At 40.9% G+C, this 15794-nt stretch overlaps 2 protein-coding genes across 10 annotated transcripts in view; both read left to right on the top strand.

The window, feature by feature from the left end:
* The window catches only part of hmgn3 (high mobility group nucleosomal binding domain 3), a 9769-nt gene extending 4600 nt beyond the window's left edge, over positions 1 to 5169 (top strand). For 2 of the 6 annotated variants that reach the window (XM_034899313.1, XM_034899310.1), the window contains 4 exons: positions 508 to 558; positions 760 to 855; positions 1095 to 1194; positions 3819 to 5169. In XM_034899313.1, the coding sequence (XP_034755204.1) occupies positions 508 to 558; positions 760 to 855; positions 1095 to 1194; positions 3819 to 3826 (255 nt within the window). In that variant the 3' untranslated portion in view covers positions 3827 to 5169. Of the gene's footprint in view, positions 1 to 507; positions 559 to 756; positions 856 to 1094; positions 1195 to 3818 lie in introns of all 6 variants that reach the window. The other 4 variants (XM_034899312.1, XM_034899309.1, XM_034899315.1 and 1 more) reach the window with 3 other exon arrangements.
* Positions 5170 to 8544: 3375 nt separating this feature from the next.
* The window catches only part of phip (pleckstrin homology domain interacting protein), a 44060-nt gene continuing 36810 nt past the window's right edge, over positions 8545 to 15794 (top strand). For 2 of the 4 annotated variants that reach the window (XM_034899302.1, XM_034899301.1), the window contains exons 1-7: positions 8546 to 9199; positions 9313 to 9371; positions 9457 to 9486; positions 9637 to 9696; positions 14213 to 14363; positions 14609 to 14707; positions 15020 to 15180. In XM_034899302.1, coding sequence (XP_034755193.1) covers positions 9160 to 9199; positions 9313 to 9371; positions 9457 to 9486; positions 9637 to 9696; positions 14213 to 14363; positions 14609 to 14707; positions 15020 to 15180 — 600 coding nt within the window. In that variant the 5' untranslated portion in view covers positions 8546 to 9159. Of the gene's footprint in view, positions 9200 to 9312; positions 9372 to 9456; positions 9487 to 9636; positions 9697 to 9758; positions 10285 to 14212; positions 14364 to 14608; positions 14708 to 15019; positions 15181 to 15794 lie in introns of those variants that run through there. The other 2 variants (XM_034899303.1, XM_034899304.1) reach the window with 2 other exon arrangements.

Genomic DNA, 15794 nt, shown 5'->3' with positions numbered 1-15794 from the left:
AATGGGCCGAGGCGAACCGAGGCGGGCCGAGGCGAGCCGAGGCAAGCTGTTACCAGCAGTGGAAAAACGCCATTAGCGGCCTGGAAAACCTCTGTAGTAGAGTTTTTCACACCGAGTGGCCAGAATTTGAACTCCCATCTGATATAGTCATTGTTCAGTGGTCTGAAAGGAGGCAGGTATTTAAAACTACTTTGCACAAGATTATTCTCAGATCCCATTGCTTTATAGCGAATATGGTACAAGTACTTGATTATTATTAATAACTACAGTTTGAGCCAGTACAGCCTCCATGTGTTCTGTGTCAGTCCCAATGAATACTCTAAGCAGCTCTTGTGGCCAAGGCAACAGGATTTTAAACAGTACAGAAATGTCTCTGTAAGTGTAGAGAGGAGGGAGAACTAAATACAAATTAAACATAATAATAATATAGACAACATAGATAATATTTATCCAAAACTGTGCACTGCTCAGTTAGTCAATCCTAAAAAGCTTCTGCTTAATTTACAGAAACCTGCTCCACCCAAGTCTGAGGCCAAGCCCAAGAAGGCCATTGTCAAGGTAAAGTACACACACGCCTACAATAATGTATTTATTACCCCATGAATTGAAACGTGCGTCAAAATAGGCAAAAGACAATAAGCCTCACACGTAGATAGATCACTTTGAGCTCATAGAGGAAATATTTTCTTAGCATGATGATATGTACCATGTCATTTCTTGGCAGTTTAATGCAGTTTTCTCTTTTCTTGCATGCAGAAGGTTGCTGACGATAAGGGGGTGAAGGCAAAGAAAAGCGCCGCTAAGGGTAAGAAGGACGACGGCCCCGCCCAGAACGGAGAGACCAAGACCAATGAGGTATGAGGAGGGAAAATTAGAAAGAATAAAAAACATGTTGATGAAAGAAGAAAACATTCAGTCAGACAGACAAGAAAATAATGATCTTTAATCCCTTATTTTGTCACTTTTGTCTATACCATGAACACCCATACACTATATTTCTCAACTGCATTGCCACCATTTTTCCTACCACTACACATCCATCTCTTTTGACTTAAACGATATATGCTGACACACACACACACAAACACACACAGATCTACGTGTCTCGTCCGTCTGTCAGAGTGTCTTCCAACAGAAGCATGGCTCCCTCCTTGATGTCAGTGAGAGGGCAGAGTGAGACAGTCAGAGTTAAGGGTATGGTCGAGTGCTTCTAATCCATCTCGAGTGTGTGTTTGGACACTAACTTATTCAGAAAAATTGGATGTTATTGTGCAAACATTTAACCAGTGTGCTTTTGAGTGCTTTGGCGTGTTTGCGAGAGAGAGAATGAATGCAACTGTAGTGAGTGAGAGAGTGAAGGAAAGAAGAAGGGAGGATGTCTGGCATTTTTGTCGCTGTGTGGAGTGAAGTGGGCCAAGGACAACTTTTAACCCATGAGCCGCCAGCTTTGCCGTTCATCACAGCTGTGAGGTGAACTGTGATTGGCTTACTGCGTTTCCACTGTATGATACGGCTCTGCTCCACTCGACTCACTTTTTGATTACCAGTACTTTTCTATTTTCGTAGTACCCCCTCAGTGTAGGCAAGATACTCGGCTGAAAGCCATGAAACGTCAATTACATCATCTTTTACGCAATTCTGTCATCAAACAGAGGAACATCTGCACGTCCTCAATTGTACGGCGTAGTTTTGCATGGTGCCTGAGTGAATAAAAATGACTATTTACTATTTTAAAATGGCCAGTCGCGTGTTGTGACAATTCTCTCTGACCAATCAATGGCATTATCTTAACTCCACCTTCTCAAATAATGGCGGAATTTGTAATTTTTGATTTGTGAAATTGTAAAAATGTTGCATTTATTTGCTACAAAAAACCTTTAAATTGTAATTAAAACAGTACTGGGTGCTATCCAAAACTTGTGCTAATGGAAAACCAAACAACGGTGAATCAAGTAGAGTCGAGATGTACCATGCTGTGGAAAAGCAGTAATAGACTGCTGGCTTCACCAGTGGTCAGGCAGAGGAAAATAAAGAGATGATTTCTGCAGAAACTAGTGGAATTAAAGGTTTAAGTGAGTAACTTTTCAGAGCAAATTAGGGAAAATCTTAGCTATGGAGGTTTAATAACATCACATAAGCCAATCATGGGAACACTGGGATAGAAAAGAATGCACATTACCTGTGCAACGAGATTGAAGAAACCCCTTTACAGTGTCAACACAAAATATAAAAATATAAAGTATAGGTAGTGCAGAAAAAAAGAGGGAGGGGGGGACCTGGTGCACAGTCCTGAGAGCTAATAATCATTGATAATCATTTGAGCTAGCAGCTTGAAGCTGGACCAATCATTGAATTAGGGTGAGTGGTTACATTTTAACTTTTGAAACTGTTGATAGTTCTGGTTAATTTGTTGAGGTTTGAAATGTCCATACCTGACACTCCAATACAATGGAGGTTAATTATATATTGTTTGTGCAGCATTAAAAAAAGACATTTGAAAAATTCAACAGCAGCTTGTCTTTTCAGAAAAAAAGGTTCCCCTTACTTGTGATAATCCACAGATCTCACTGTGAAGGGTTATCTTTGGAACTACCTTCTACCGGAGAAATTCTCACAATGACTGTTGACGCATTTAATTTCCAGAGTGGGAAATCTTAACAACTCAGCACATAAAAGCGAAACTATCTGCCCAACAATTAGTAAGTAGACTACAGTTCATGCTCCAGATTTGCTTCTTGGAACAAGGCCCAGGTTTTCAAAGTAAAAAAACAACAACATTGCAGCTGTTCTGTACATATCGTATTTTAACTTAAACTCTTCTCTGAGTAGCTACATTTAACCCTTGGGTTGTCTTCCCGTCAAAATGGAAAATTAACACTTTTGTTGAGGCTTTTTATCAATGTTTTTAACTTTTTCTTACGTTTTTGTCCCATTTTTCAACACATTTTAGCCTTTTTTCCGATGTTTGTCACTTTTTTTGACATTTTCAACACTAACACTAACTTATTTACTTTAGTTTTACAGTTATTTTGGGGAATTTAACCTAATGTTCGAGTTAGAGAAGCAGAAATTAGGAATTATTTAGACTAAAATTAAAGGAATGGATGTTGATGGATAATCACAGACTGGAATATGTCAACTTTTACTCAATACTATTTCAAAACGACAACAATTTCTTTTTTTTCAAATGCTTTAAAATTGAATAAGACAACCCAAAAATAAGGAATTAATCAAGTAGAGATTTGTACTTGTCAAAGAGCGTTGTGTGGAATCAATCATGTTGTTTTGGGTAATTCAAAAGAACATTGATATAGGAAAACTGGTCAATATGACCCGAGGACAACATGAGGGTTAAGAAAATACATACAGTACAGTAGGTCAATGCAATTCCTGTATCATACGTAAAGGAATAAATCAACATTGAAGATTAAGATGGGATGAACGATAATGTTTTCCTGGCTGTATGCTACATATGAAGCTAGCGCCAGGAGTCGGTTAGCTTAGTTGGGGAAACGGCTAGCGTCAAACATAGCTCTGTCATCAGTTTTTGTACGCACAAACCAATTATAAATTTAATTAGTGAGCTTTAGAGGGGTTAGTGTGTGTTTTTTCTAACTGTTGAAACAGAGCCAGGCTAGCTGTTTCAACCTGTCTTTCCAGTTCCAAGCTATGCTAACCGCCTCCTGGCTCTAGCTTGCCATGTAGCTCACAGATATGAGAGAGCTGTTGGTTTCCTTTTTGAGGCTAGTAAATTCCAATCCGCGTTGGAACCTACCTGTGGCATTACTGTTGACTCTTTCCTCTCTTCTTCCCTCCAGGTAACTGAAGCAGCGGAGGAGGCGACTGAGGAGAAGGCGTAAAGACACGGGAGCGTCCACCGACTCGTCCCCTCTGACTCCATGGCAGCAAAGCATCTTTTTTTACTGACGATTTTTGTACCATGCTAAATTTTTTTTAGACTTGTAATAGTAGATACAGACAACCAGCAGCCCCTTTTCCATTTCTTCACACTCCTTTTATCTCCCAAAACCTTCTACTTCCTCCTCCATTGTGTATCGCCACATGCGTCTCAGAAACAGAAAGACAGAATAAAGTGTTTGGCTGTGGTCAAATAAGTCTTTTTTGCTTAGGAAGTTTGAGTGGAATGACCCTGAAGTATCTAAGTGGCAGCCATGATAAGAGCTGGTCAAATTCTCTATATGCTTAGGAAAGCTGCTTCAATGCTTCCTTTCTTATCTCCTTAAGGATAGAGAACACAGGACCATCCTTTACGAAAGGAAAGGAGAGAATGCCGTCCCACAATTCCTTGCGGCAGCAACATTTAAGTAACACATTCGGATGTATACAAAAGCAAACACACAACATGGCTGACAAGGTATGCAAATTGTCATGTAAGTTACTGAAACAAAACAGAAAGAAAAATCTAAGATGCACTTTTATTAGTTCACTATCTTTGGTACCCATGTAGTTTTACCGCGGCTGATCCACGTCGATAACATTTCGCCGTTTCACTAATTACGTAGCCTGAGTACAGTCGGATTCTCCTGGTTACGTGGTTGGGATTTCCTAAGTCCTTTTGAATTCTGATTCACATCTTTTTTTGATTTCATGACGTCTTTCCATCGAGTTTTTGACTATTCGACCGCAGCCTTTCTATCAGCCGGCTGCAGATGTTCTTTTAATTGCCTAAATGGGGGCCGTAAACACGACTGTTATGATCTCTAAACCAGCTCTGCCTATATTTATCTCTATGAAAGATCATTATTGTATTTGGCACTCTGATGGTTAAAGTGAGGACTTGTGGATGTACTGTATATCAGCAGTTCAGATGCAGAGCTACAAGAAACTTCATAGTCGCCATGGAGAACATCTGCAGCTTTTTAAAAAGATCTTTGTTTTTAAGATTCACCGCCAGGGTTTTACATAGCTCCTTTTGTATGTGTGTGCCGGAGTGAATGTGTTTGTGGGTCTTTGTGTTTGACTTTATTTCCCCCCTTTATTTTTACTTTTACCCCCCTCCCGAGCGCCTTGTCCTGCAGCAGAGTGGCATAGCAATAATGAGTGGTGCTTCTGTTCTAGACGGCTCTATTGGCTTTGGACCCTCTGGGCTTCTCTGAGTTTCATCCTGTTGGGAGAATATTTTGAAATAAAAGGAAAAAGTTGATGTCACGCTGCAGTTTTTGTGTTTTTCTGGGTCTCTTCTCTTATTGATGGATGAAAACTATACATAAATACATATTTGTATCAGCTATGTCATGTGTTTTAGTCACTCCTACACTTTAATTGTATGTCTTCACCTATGCTGGGTTAGGAAAACTCTGAGACAACGTGTATACATGTATGTTTTCTGCTTGTGTTTGAAAGCTTCTTTTTCCCTGTTTAGAATTTCTTTTCACACCAACACAAAGCCAAGTGTGTGTGTGTGTGTGTGTGTGTGTGTGTGTGTGTGTGTGTGTGTGTGTGTGGTCGACAGGGGCACGTGGCTGTGTTAAATACAACTGCTGTGTCAGGAAGTGAATGGTCAGCATTTGCCAGAGTGGTGGGACCGACAAAACCATACAGTCTCTTCATGTAGAGATTAATTGACACTCATGGAAATAATTATGTAGAGCTGTTCCCTTTATTTTTCTATTTTTTTTTTCTTAAATATGGGGTTGTTTGTGGGGATGATTACCTGAATACCACCAATACTGAAGAGGAGAATTTAAAAATGTATTATTAGGAGCCAAATCCAACAATAAGCTGCCTCTTTTAATATAGCATACCAGCAGTTGAAATGTTTGCAACTGTACTGAATACATTAAAAAAATATTCATTTGACAAGTTTGTTTTTCTAAGTGGAAAATCCTTCACTGGGATGATCTGACCTTTGAACCAAGACCACTGAATCCAGAGTGAGGCTGCATAGGTATACAGAATTGAGCAACCATGCAGACCTCATAGCGACAAGAACACAATGACAGTCAAATATTTTTAATGTTTAACCCACAGAAAGATCCCTCAAAGCTCTTGGAAAAGCTGTGAACCATGCAGCAACGGCAAGCATGGTTCATAGAAGCTATTACTTACAATGCAAAAGACACATTAAGACGTCAGCTTCCTGGATTAATGTGTGTGTGGCAGTTCTGAATCATTTACACAGGAAAGGACTGCTCTAATCAAATCAATTGAAGGAGCTGATGGGATAATATTTCACTGGAATTATACCTCCTATGATTACATGTGACAAATCAAAATGGATTAATTGACTGATTGAATTATCCAAGTGTTGTGTAATACTGTATAGCGAGACATGGCCAAAAACTTTAGAAAGCAATTTGATAAAGGGTGTTGGCTTATTTGGTGAGGCTATTGAAGCTCACATGGCTTTAAAATAATAGAAAATGTGATAAATGTTGAAACATGGGTTACAAGCTCAACACACTTACAGAAATTGAAATGTGTATCTGATCACATTACCCTTTTGTTCGTAACCTTTGACTCCAATTTGGCCTTGCGCACAAACACAGCAGCGGAGTGAGGTTGCCTCCTTGTGGCCATGTCAGCCGGCACAACAACAACAACAACAACAACACTTAAAGTGGACATATTGTGCTTTCTTATATTTCACATAGTCATATCTACAATGTTATAATGTCAGATTTTCATGGGAAATGTGGCCAAAATAAATAATGAGGTAGACATATTTTAGACAAATCCCTGTGAGCTAAGACGTTCCGATTTCCAACTGTTCTGAACGCTCCAGGTTCAACAGTTTTGGTGTATCCTCTGCAGAGTTAGGATGACAGGTGATATGGAAGGGATTGGGAAAGGCCTAAAGATTCAAACGTGGCCTTGCCACAACGTCTTTCCAAGTCCTGAAGCCTGTAAAGTACAGATTCCAGGATGGTCTAGCCTATTGGTTGAAGATTCTTAAGACGGAGGACACATTAGGTGGCACTAAGTCCCTAACGGCTGCAGGGTTGAACACTGAACTCTGAATTCCTTGCAGCAATTGAAGCAAGCAGGCAAAAACAATTAACTAATCAAGCAATTCCTTTATCATTAGGCCTGCATTTGATTACAATTCTGTAAAAGTGCTTGTCAGTCAACTGTGATCACACCCTATCCAAATCCATTGGAGTAGTATGTGACAAATTTAACACAGCTGAACATAGGTCTATTAGTGGAGGTCAACATACACATGTGGGTGCAGAAGGGGCAGAATATGCCCATGGAGTAGAGAATAAGCTCCCTCCTGCCTATCTGGTACAGTGTAAGTGTTATTTGTGATTGACACTGCCAAAATGAATCCATCAAGTGCTGAGTAAAGCATACAACAACAAAAATGGCGTTCACGGCTCTGAACAGGATTTGGGGGAAATGTGTGGACTCCAAACTGTCAACAAAACTCGCTGTCACAAAACAAATACCAGTTCATGCGTGAAATGGCGATGCATATGAAATGTATATGTTGACATATTCATTTGATTATTTACACCTGAACTATTACAAAGAAACTGAATGAAAAGATTCAAGTTAAATGGGCAGAGCAGTGAGCTTCTGTTAAATAAATGTGTCTGTATTTGAAAATTACACAAAAAGAGAACAACATCATATCATTTTCATCCAAAAACCACGTTTTCAGTAAATAACAGAGGCCAAAAATAAGTTTTTATATCATCAGCTACATCCCAGCCACAAACTCGTCTGTTACCTGATGTCTCTGCCGGAGACTTAAGTGAGACAACTGCTACATTTATAGATAGGAAAATGTTTTTTATACCTGTCAACATTTTTTTAAATAATGCTACTGGATCAAACAATCTACATCTAGATATGCTACAATGATAAAATACTAGAAACAATCAATTATTTAGATACAAGTATACACCACATAAGAACTTGCACACAGGCAGTGTTAATACTGAGGTGAAAAGAAGATAATAGGGTTAAAATGTGTGAAACAATTCAAGGTACACCTTGTCCGTGTTTTCTGTAATTAAGCAAGTCATACTTTTTTCATATCTTTCTTCAAATAAAGGAAAGAGAAAAAGGTCTGTATGAGCCTGGGAGCTTGTGCTGTTTTGGTTATTTCTTGAAAAACACATGTAGTCCCAATAATTTCATAGATATTAAATACACCCTATACACAAATAATATCACCACATTAATTAACTGTAGTAAATAACACCTTCAGTGTTATTCCTTTTTCACAACTTGTTAGGGAACCATAGAGGAAGCGTGCTGTGTGATGTATGTCCTAGATAATATTCCTTGATTATCTATCTTGGATAAATGTCTCGTTGTCATTAAATTCCTGTAACTCACGAGGTTTCATTAATTTAGCTGCATTCCCCTTCTTCTCCAACCCTTCCCCCATTTTACTGCCTGGCAGTATTTGGAAGAGAAATGGACGACTTCCCCACCAAACGGCTCTCCGAGAGAGTGGGTGTGTTAGCTAGACATCTTGTTACACAATAACGACAGAGTAACAACAAGCGAGGCCGATGAGAATACACGAAATGAACACATCTAGCTGTAATATTTAATAAAACCTAGCTAAAACGGTTACATCGGCTGTAAATCCCCCTCAGACACGGTAGCCATGTTCTACATCCGCAGCTACAAATACAGAAAAATAGAACAGGAATTGCGTTGTATTACTCCGCCCAAAAAAATAAACTTTTAATTTAAAGGCCTGTAATTATTTAAACGTGATGAATGTCATTTAGCTACGAAGCAACAGCCATTCTGCAGCAATGTGTCCTCTCCTACAGCAGGCTGCCATTTCTACCTCCCCCTCTACGGTGAAACAAACACAACATGTGTTCTTCCGCAGAGGGCTTGCGCTTTTTCTTTTGAGGGGGAGGGGGTTTAAAACAAACATATCTCCACAACTGACCGACGGCCATTAAAATTCACTCCGAGTTATAGTTAGCCCAAGAATAGCTTGGCGGTTTTTTATTTGCTCGTGGGGGACGGTGTTTTGCGGGGTAAACCGTACGTCGCGCACTATTTGTCGCTTCGCGGAGAAATACTCGACGCAGCCGGGACTTTATGTGAGCCGAGCTGAATGGAGGCAGCCTCTCTTCCTGGTGGATAAACAGTGACAGCTACAGGGCAGCCACCTAGACCCACCACACAGGCTGTGGCGCTGCCCTGGCAAACAACACCAAAATGGCTTCAGACAGTACACACATCGCGCAGTTGACTTCTGGTGAGTAAAGGAGATCGGAAAATATGTCATGGTTGTTTTAATATCCCCACAATTTCCTCGGTGCCCTCTTCTAACGCAGCTCCCGTCCTCTTCTCCCCCTCCAACCATACCAGAACTGTACTTCCTAATAGCCCGATTTCTAGAAGCTGGACCATGTCAAAAAGCAGCCGAGGTTGGTGTTTTTGCATTTTAGGACAATTTATAATATGTCCGGAAGTGTCATGGGGTGTAATTTTGTATTTTTATCCGATTTTCAGACCCTGATAAGGGAGGTGGAGGAGAAGGAGGTAAGCAGTCAGCAACACGAGAGATGCTTCTCTCTGCACTGTACTTAGTGATGTTGCCTTTTCTCTGATTTATCATTTTACTGTTTTAAAACATAACTTGGTACATTTATAACCTGGGTGATAATAGTCCACACTATTTTTCCATCTCAGCTGCTACCCATAAGGCTGGACTGGACAGGGCAGGAACACCCCGGGACGTACGAAAATTTGGTAAGGGAGCTCTATAAGTGAGGAAAAAGTTTTTAGAGAGCAAAATAAAAATTGAATTTCCCGCAATTTTTAAATCAGGTGGTAAAGAAAAAACTGTAAAGGACTTTGCTGGGCGAGATGGCTGCAAGTTGGGGCCGTTCTGGGGCACCTAGGGGTCGGGTCCCAACCTTGAGTGCACCGTGGTGTGCGAGTTTGGTGCCATGCATGTCCAAAAGGTTGTGATAGTTGTTGGGGAGAAAAAAAATGTATGTGAAATGTTGATACGTCATGAGTGTTGTGGTGTAGGAGCGCCAGGATCCGGAGGAGGGACTCCCTGCGCCACGAGCCAGAGAGAGATGGAGGCGCTCTTGTCCTGCAATCGTCATTTGTGTGCATGGCTTGAAAACACACAGGGGGCAAGAGTTAGAAAACAAGAGTTTTTTTGAAGGAGAATATTACAGGATATTCAGTAAAGCTGGAGCACCAGGGCTCGTTGGAGAGGAAGACAGATGTCCGGGTGGTTGTGGAGACGTTTTTGGAGGGCAGGTTTTTTTCGGGGATTGTGGTGCAAGCTCGGATGGAAGAGATCAGTTTATGTGAAGATGCGAGGTAACGTTGAGTTTATGTTTTATAATCCCTTTATTAACTGACATGTTAATTGTCATGTAAACACAGGGCTCGTTTCAAAGCGCCGTTACGCATGCATGGGGGGGGGGGGGGGGGGGGGGGGGGGGGGGGGGGGCGTGGAGAGAATTAACCATCGCTTACATGTGGATTTCTTTGCCAGTCAAAAGTGTAAGCCCCATTTTTTTTTCTTCTATTTTATTTGATTAAAGTTATTTTAACATTAATACAAAAATAATGACCTGTAGCCAATTTAATCTGCCAATACCTACATGTTGTAGCTTTGTCCTCTCAGTCTTAAACACACACACACTCGGACAGATGAACAACCGAGTCGAGATCACTTAAGTGTAGATTCAGTGATGTACATTTATACGTTTAAGAAATGATTGACTTGTCTTTCCGCCTTCTTTTTTTTCTCTCTCTCTCTTCCTGCTTGGCACCCCACTCCTCCTCCTCCTCCTCCTCCTCCCATTCCCCAGCCGTTCAGCCTGCCTCCTGTCTATTATGCATAATTTCCTCCTATTTAAAAGCAAAAATACCACCCTTGGGTTTTTGAGGATTCCACCAAATAGACACAAGGATGCTTAAAGGCAGGGGACGCTGGATGACGGTTGGACATGTTTGTCCTGCGGTTGTGGGTTGATGTCTGGGCTGGCACAGGAGGGGGTTGGGCAACAATGAGGAATCAACGCTGCCTCAAATGATATTGGAATCATTAACGTTATTAATTGTGGCTAATTAATTAAGGAGAATTCCTTCTGTGCGTCATTATTTAAATATTGCATAGGAAACTGATTACAAACACAATATACAAATATTGAACCAGGATTAAAGCATGTCCTGTTAGAACCATTTTCACTACCAATTCATTCAGTTTGAATTCATTTTCACGATGAGTTAATTTCAACAAGGGATGTGTTTTTCAGTTGCTAGAGCCATGCGTTAAAGACAATACTATCTTGAATATGTGCTATTTATTGATTTTAGAGGAGTGTATTAAAATAGGATGATGTGATGATTGTATAGAAGGCAACTTGCAGTCATGTGTACACTACCATGTGCTTTCAGGCGGTGCTGGTGTGACTGGGGAAGTGTTATCCATTAAGAAGCAAGTAAAATGGAGCAAAGTGTCATTTCATATCACGCCGTTGTTTGGTGTGTGTGTGTGTGTGTGTGTGTGTGTGTGTACGTGTACCTTAGAGGGGCTTGTGCGCTGATATGTGCTTAGAAACACCGATCACGTCTCTGAACTAGCTGAACGATGTTGAAAGCAATTAAGGAGTCATTAATTGTGTGTGTGTGTGTGTGTGAGTGTGCGTGTGTGTCATAGAGAATAAGTGTTACTGTCAGTGCTCAGATAAAGGAATGGAATAAATGTGTGTGTGTGTGTGTGTGAGTGAAGTAATTGTTTAATTTCAGGCTTATTTGACCTCGTTGTGATATTTTAATGAGATGTGTCTGAAACAAAGCTGATTACTACATGTGCGATTTAGAATGAATACATTTAAAATAACCCTGCATCCTGAAATAGACACATTCATCTCACTCATCCTGCGGTGTGTATCGCTGCTATTCCAGTCACTCTGACGCGTGTGTATGTGTGTGTGTGTGTGTTTTCTTCCGACATAGGGCCATGCCGGAGTGTGTGTCCCTATGTGTCAGTGGAATTAGAGCGATACACTGTGTTTATAATAGTGCGGCTTCCATCCTGCTTCATGCCTCTATTGCATGCCACCCCCCCCCCCCCTTCTCTGCTGTTCTACTACACTGGAGGTGAACTGTAACCATATCCATTTAAAAGACATAGATGCATCTTGTGATATAGCTATTTAATAACAATGCTTTTGTCAGAGTGCTTGGCATCTATTTGAAACGATGATATGACAGCAAATGTCATTCAATAAATCATTGGATTTATTTTCCCCTTATTAGCCATACTCAGTTTATTTCTATGGAAAGCCTTTTAGTTGAAACCCTCAGAGAATAGTAATTGAATGATTTTGTAAATGAGCACCTTAACTTCAGAAATTTCAACCAACCAGCAGGCATTTAGAGTAGGGACCTTGTTTTCCTCTGCTCCTTATTTTGCCAGAAATACACTTTTGTGTGTGTGTGTTTAAGATTTTGGAGCTAAATAGGGTCAGTAGTGCCCTAGGTTTTTTTTTTTTTTTTAAAGAAGGGAGCTTGGGACCAGACTAGCACCATCCACTACTGAGGTCCCCTTGAGCAAGGCCCTTAAACCCCAACAGGTCGGCGTTGCAAATGACGATTTGTTGTCAATTTGAATTACCTGGATAAATAAAAGTTTAAAAGAAATAGACTCAAGCCACAGAATGAAGCTTTTTGTCAACCACAGTTGCTTGTAAATACATATTTATTCACTTTAGTATTTTATTTTAATATAGGGAAGGCAAGGCAGCTTTATGTGTGTAGCACCTTTCAGCAACAGGGCGATTCAAAGGGCTTTACATACCATTAAAGAGCAGTTCAAAACAATTCAAATGTTTAAAACGGATGAAATACGAGATTAAAAGTCACAGTGCAGTGGAAGAAATGAACAATTTCTTAAAGAAAGGCAGCATAAAAAAAGAAAGGTCTTTAGGCTTTGATTCAGTTTTCTGGGAGTTTGTATATGTGGAGCATAGAAACTGAACCCTGCCTTCCCCTGTTGGGTTCCGACCCTGGGGACAGAAAGCAGACCTGTCCCAGACCACCAGAGAGGTCTGGAGGGTTCGTAGTGTGGTAGCAGATCAGAAACCTTTTAGTGATTTATAAACCTATTATAAATCACTATTTATAAAGTCTATTATTTGAGGCACGGGAGTGATGGGATCCACGTTCTTGGTCTTAGTGAGGACTAGAGCACAAGCGTTCTGAATCAGCTGATTTTTTTTTAGGGGGACCTGTGAAGACCCCGTTACAGTTGTCAAGTCTACTGAAGTTAAAAGCATGGACTAGTTTTTCCAAAATCCTGCTGAGACATGAGTCCTTTATTAACCCTTGATATATTCTTAAGGTGGTAATAGGCTGGCTTTGTAATGTCTTAATGTGGCTGTTGGAATTCAGGTCTGAGTTATAGTAGGATCTTTAGAGTACTAATACAAAATGTTTTTTTTGGCTTTATGTAATTAGTTGTTTTAGTTTTTGGTGTAATTATGCGCTGCCGCGCTAATCTTTCTTGGGGGGGTTTAAGGTAGGGCCGCGTGATATGAGGAAAATATCTAGTTGGGGTAATTTTGACTGATATTGTGATGTAATTTATATTTGAGGGAATAATCATTTTTGTATCAGTATTCTTATTTTCAATGAAAAATGTAAAGTAATCATTTATAGTGTGATTTTTGCGAGGATCTGTACAAAACAAAGGTTGATTGTTTAGTTTGTAGGAGACAATTTGTAGGCTGGGACGTCTATGCAGTACCACAATACTTCATTCAGAATGGTTACACACATTTTACCTTTGACAAATATTGCACCCCCCTTGCGATTTGGATGTTTCCCCAGTCCATGTAGCGATTTTAACAAAAGTCAATAGACAAATTGTGAAGTCATAGATAGATAGATAGATAGATATTTACTGTTCCCAATAAAATGGGAAATTACAGTGTTATTGCAGCAAAATCAGTCACACAGCACAGAATAAAAATATAAATGAAATACTAGGATAAAATATACATAAAATAATAATATAATATACAAGTTGGAAATACATAAATGAAGACATTTACAAAAATGGTATAATAAATATGTCAATAAACCAATTGTGCAGGTTGCACTTAGTGCAGTATTGTGGAGTCTCAGAGTCTTTTCTAGCACTCAGTGATGACGTTTTAAAGTTGTATTGCCTGTGGTAGGAATGATTTGATGTCCTGACACGTGTGTGTGTGTGTGTGTGTGTGTGTGTGTTCAGGTGAAGCTATACCGGCACATCAGTCCAGACCACCTGCTGCAGGTCTGCTCCAGAGTGTGTCCGCTGCTGGAGAGCGAGGTCCCTGCCAGTGTGCCTGGACTCAGCAGCCTGCTAGGGGCCGGCAGGCAGAATCTGCTCCGCTCCAGCAAGAGTGAGCGGACACACAGTACATGTGCACTTGAGCTAGTGTAACGCACACACATGCAAACACACTCTACTACTGTGCATTTCTCTGTCCGTGCACAATGGCAGATCACATGTACATACAGTCTTTCCTGTCCTTATGCAAATATAAGTGCATGTTCATATACAGAACAAGCTCCCATAGACAAGTCAGAACACAAACTGTATAATGTGTGTGCCTGCGGGTCTTTATGCATCCTTTCTTTTCTCCAGGCTGCAAGAATGTTGTATGGAAGGGCTCAGCGCTGGCCGCGCTGCACTGTGGACGACCACCGGAGCCGCCTATTATCTACGGGAGCCCGCCTAATATTGGTAAAGAAAACACTTGAATTTTGCAAAACAACTTTATACTTATACTTACATTTTTCCCCTTTGGTGTCTTTTTCTTTGATATTCAGTGTATGAGTCAGATCTGACATGTTATACTGTATCATTGCTTGCCAAGGTTTGTACTGCCTGTAGCATTTGACAGTGATTTTATTACTGATTCACAGTGTGTTTCTGCACACCGTTGTGGCCCATATCTTTGAATGTTTTCCATTAAACCAAAGGGGTTTTCATATTTTGGATTTCTTTACGTATTCCGATGTCTTCACCCGTGTCTATGTTTTTTTCGCCATCCAGTGGAGACGAGCTTTGGCCGTCGCCTGAACGGCTCCTACCGGCTCAGGCAGCTGCTGCCCACGGCCGTGTACCTGCACATGAAGATGCACAAGAGGATCCTGGGACACCTGTCGTCCGTGTACTGCGTCACCTTCGACAGGACGGGACGCCGCATATTCACGGTAACACCGCAGTCTATGTGTGGGGTGTCACGGTGTGTGTTGTTTTGCTGCTTTGCGTGTGTGTGTACTGGTGTCTAAGGAGCCCATTCAGAGTGAGTTCAGTCACACTGCTAGTCACCGCTTGTATGTTGTGTACGTGTTTGATTGTTACAAGCTGTCTTTTGCTGACCAAGGGTCCGTATTCCCTGCTGTTCCAGTTCTAGTAGGAGGTAATTATTGTTTACCTCTGGTGGGATGCTTTTACTGATTGACTCACAGCTTTAGCCAAATTCAGCCTGCAGGGGAGTTTGTTTTACAGAAGGTGAAACAAGGAATTCCCCTGTCCTCTTTAAAAGGAGGAAGTTGACCTTTGCTCTCTGGATGCCCCCTTGTATCCATGTCTTAGCTTCCTTTTCCATGTGTCTGGGTTAGAGATACAGCACGGGTGTGTGTAGCTGTGTGTAGAAGTGTCGAAAAAATGACACAAGGTTGGTTTAATGTTGCCGTCTTTCTGTTTGGATCCTTGAGTCAAACACTGCCTGCTGCTAAACACCATTTTCAGCTTTCACTTGTAAATCTCTAAAAATGGCTGGCTGCTGAGTGGGAGGGGGGGTGGGGTGGGGTGGGGGGGGGGG

This window comes from Etheostoma cragini, chromosome 18 (genome assembly GCF_013103735.1).
Source record: "Etheostoma cragini isolate CJK2018 chromosome 18, CSU_Ecrag_1.0, whole genome shotgun sequence".
Lineage (NCBI taxonomy): Eukaryota > Metazoa > Chordata > Actinopteri > Perciformes > Percidae > Etheostoma > Etheostoma cragini.
This window is presented reverse-complemented; position numbering and strand designations above follow the sequence as displayed.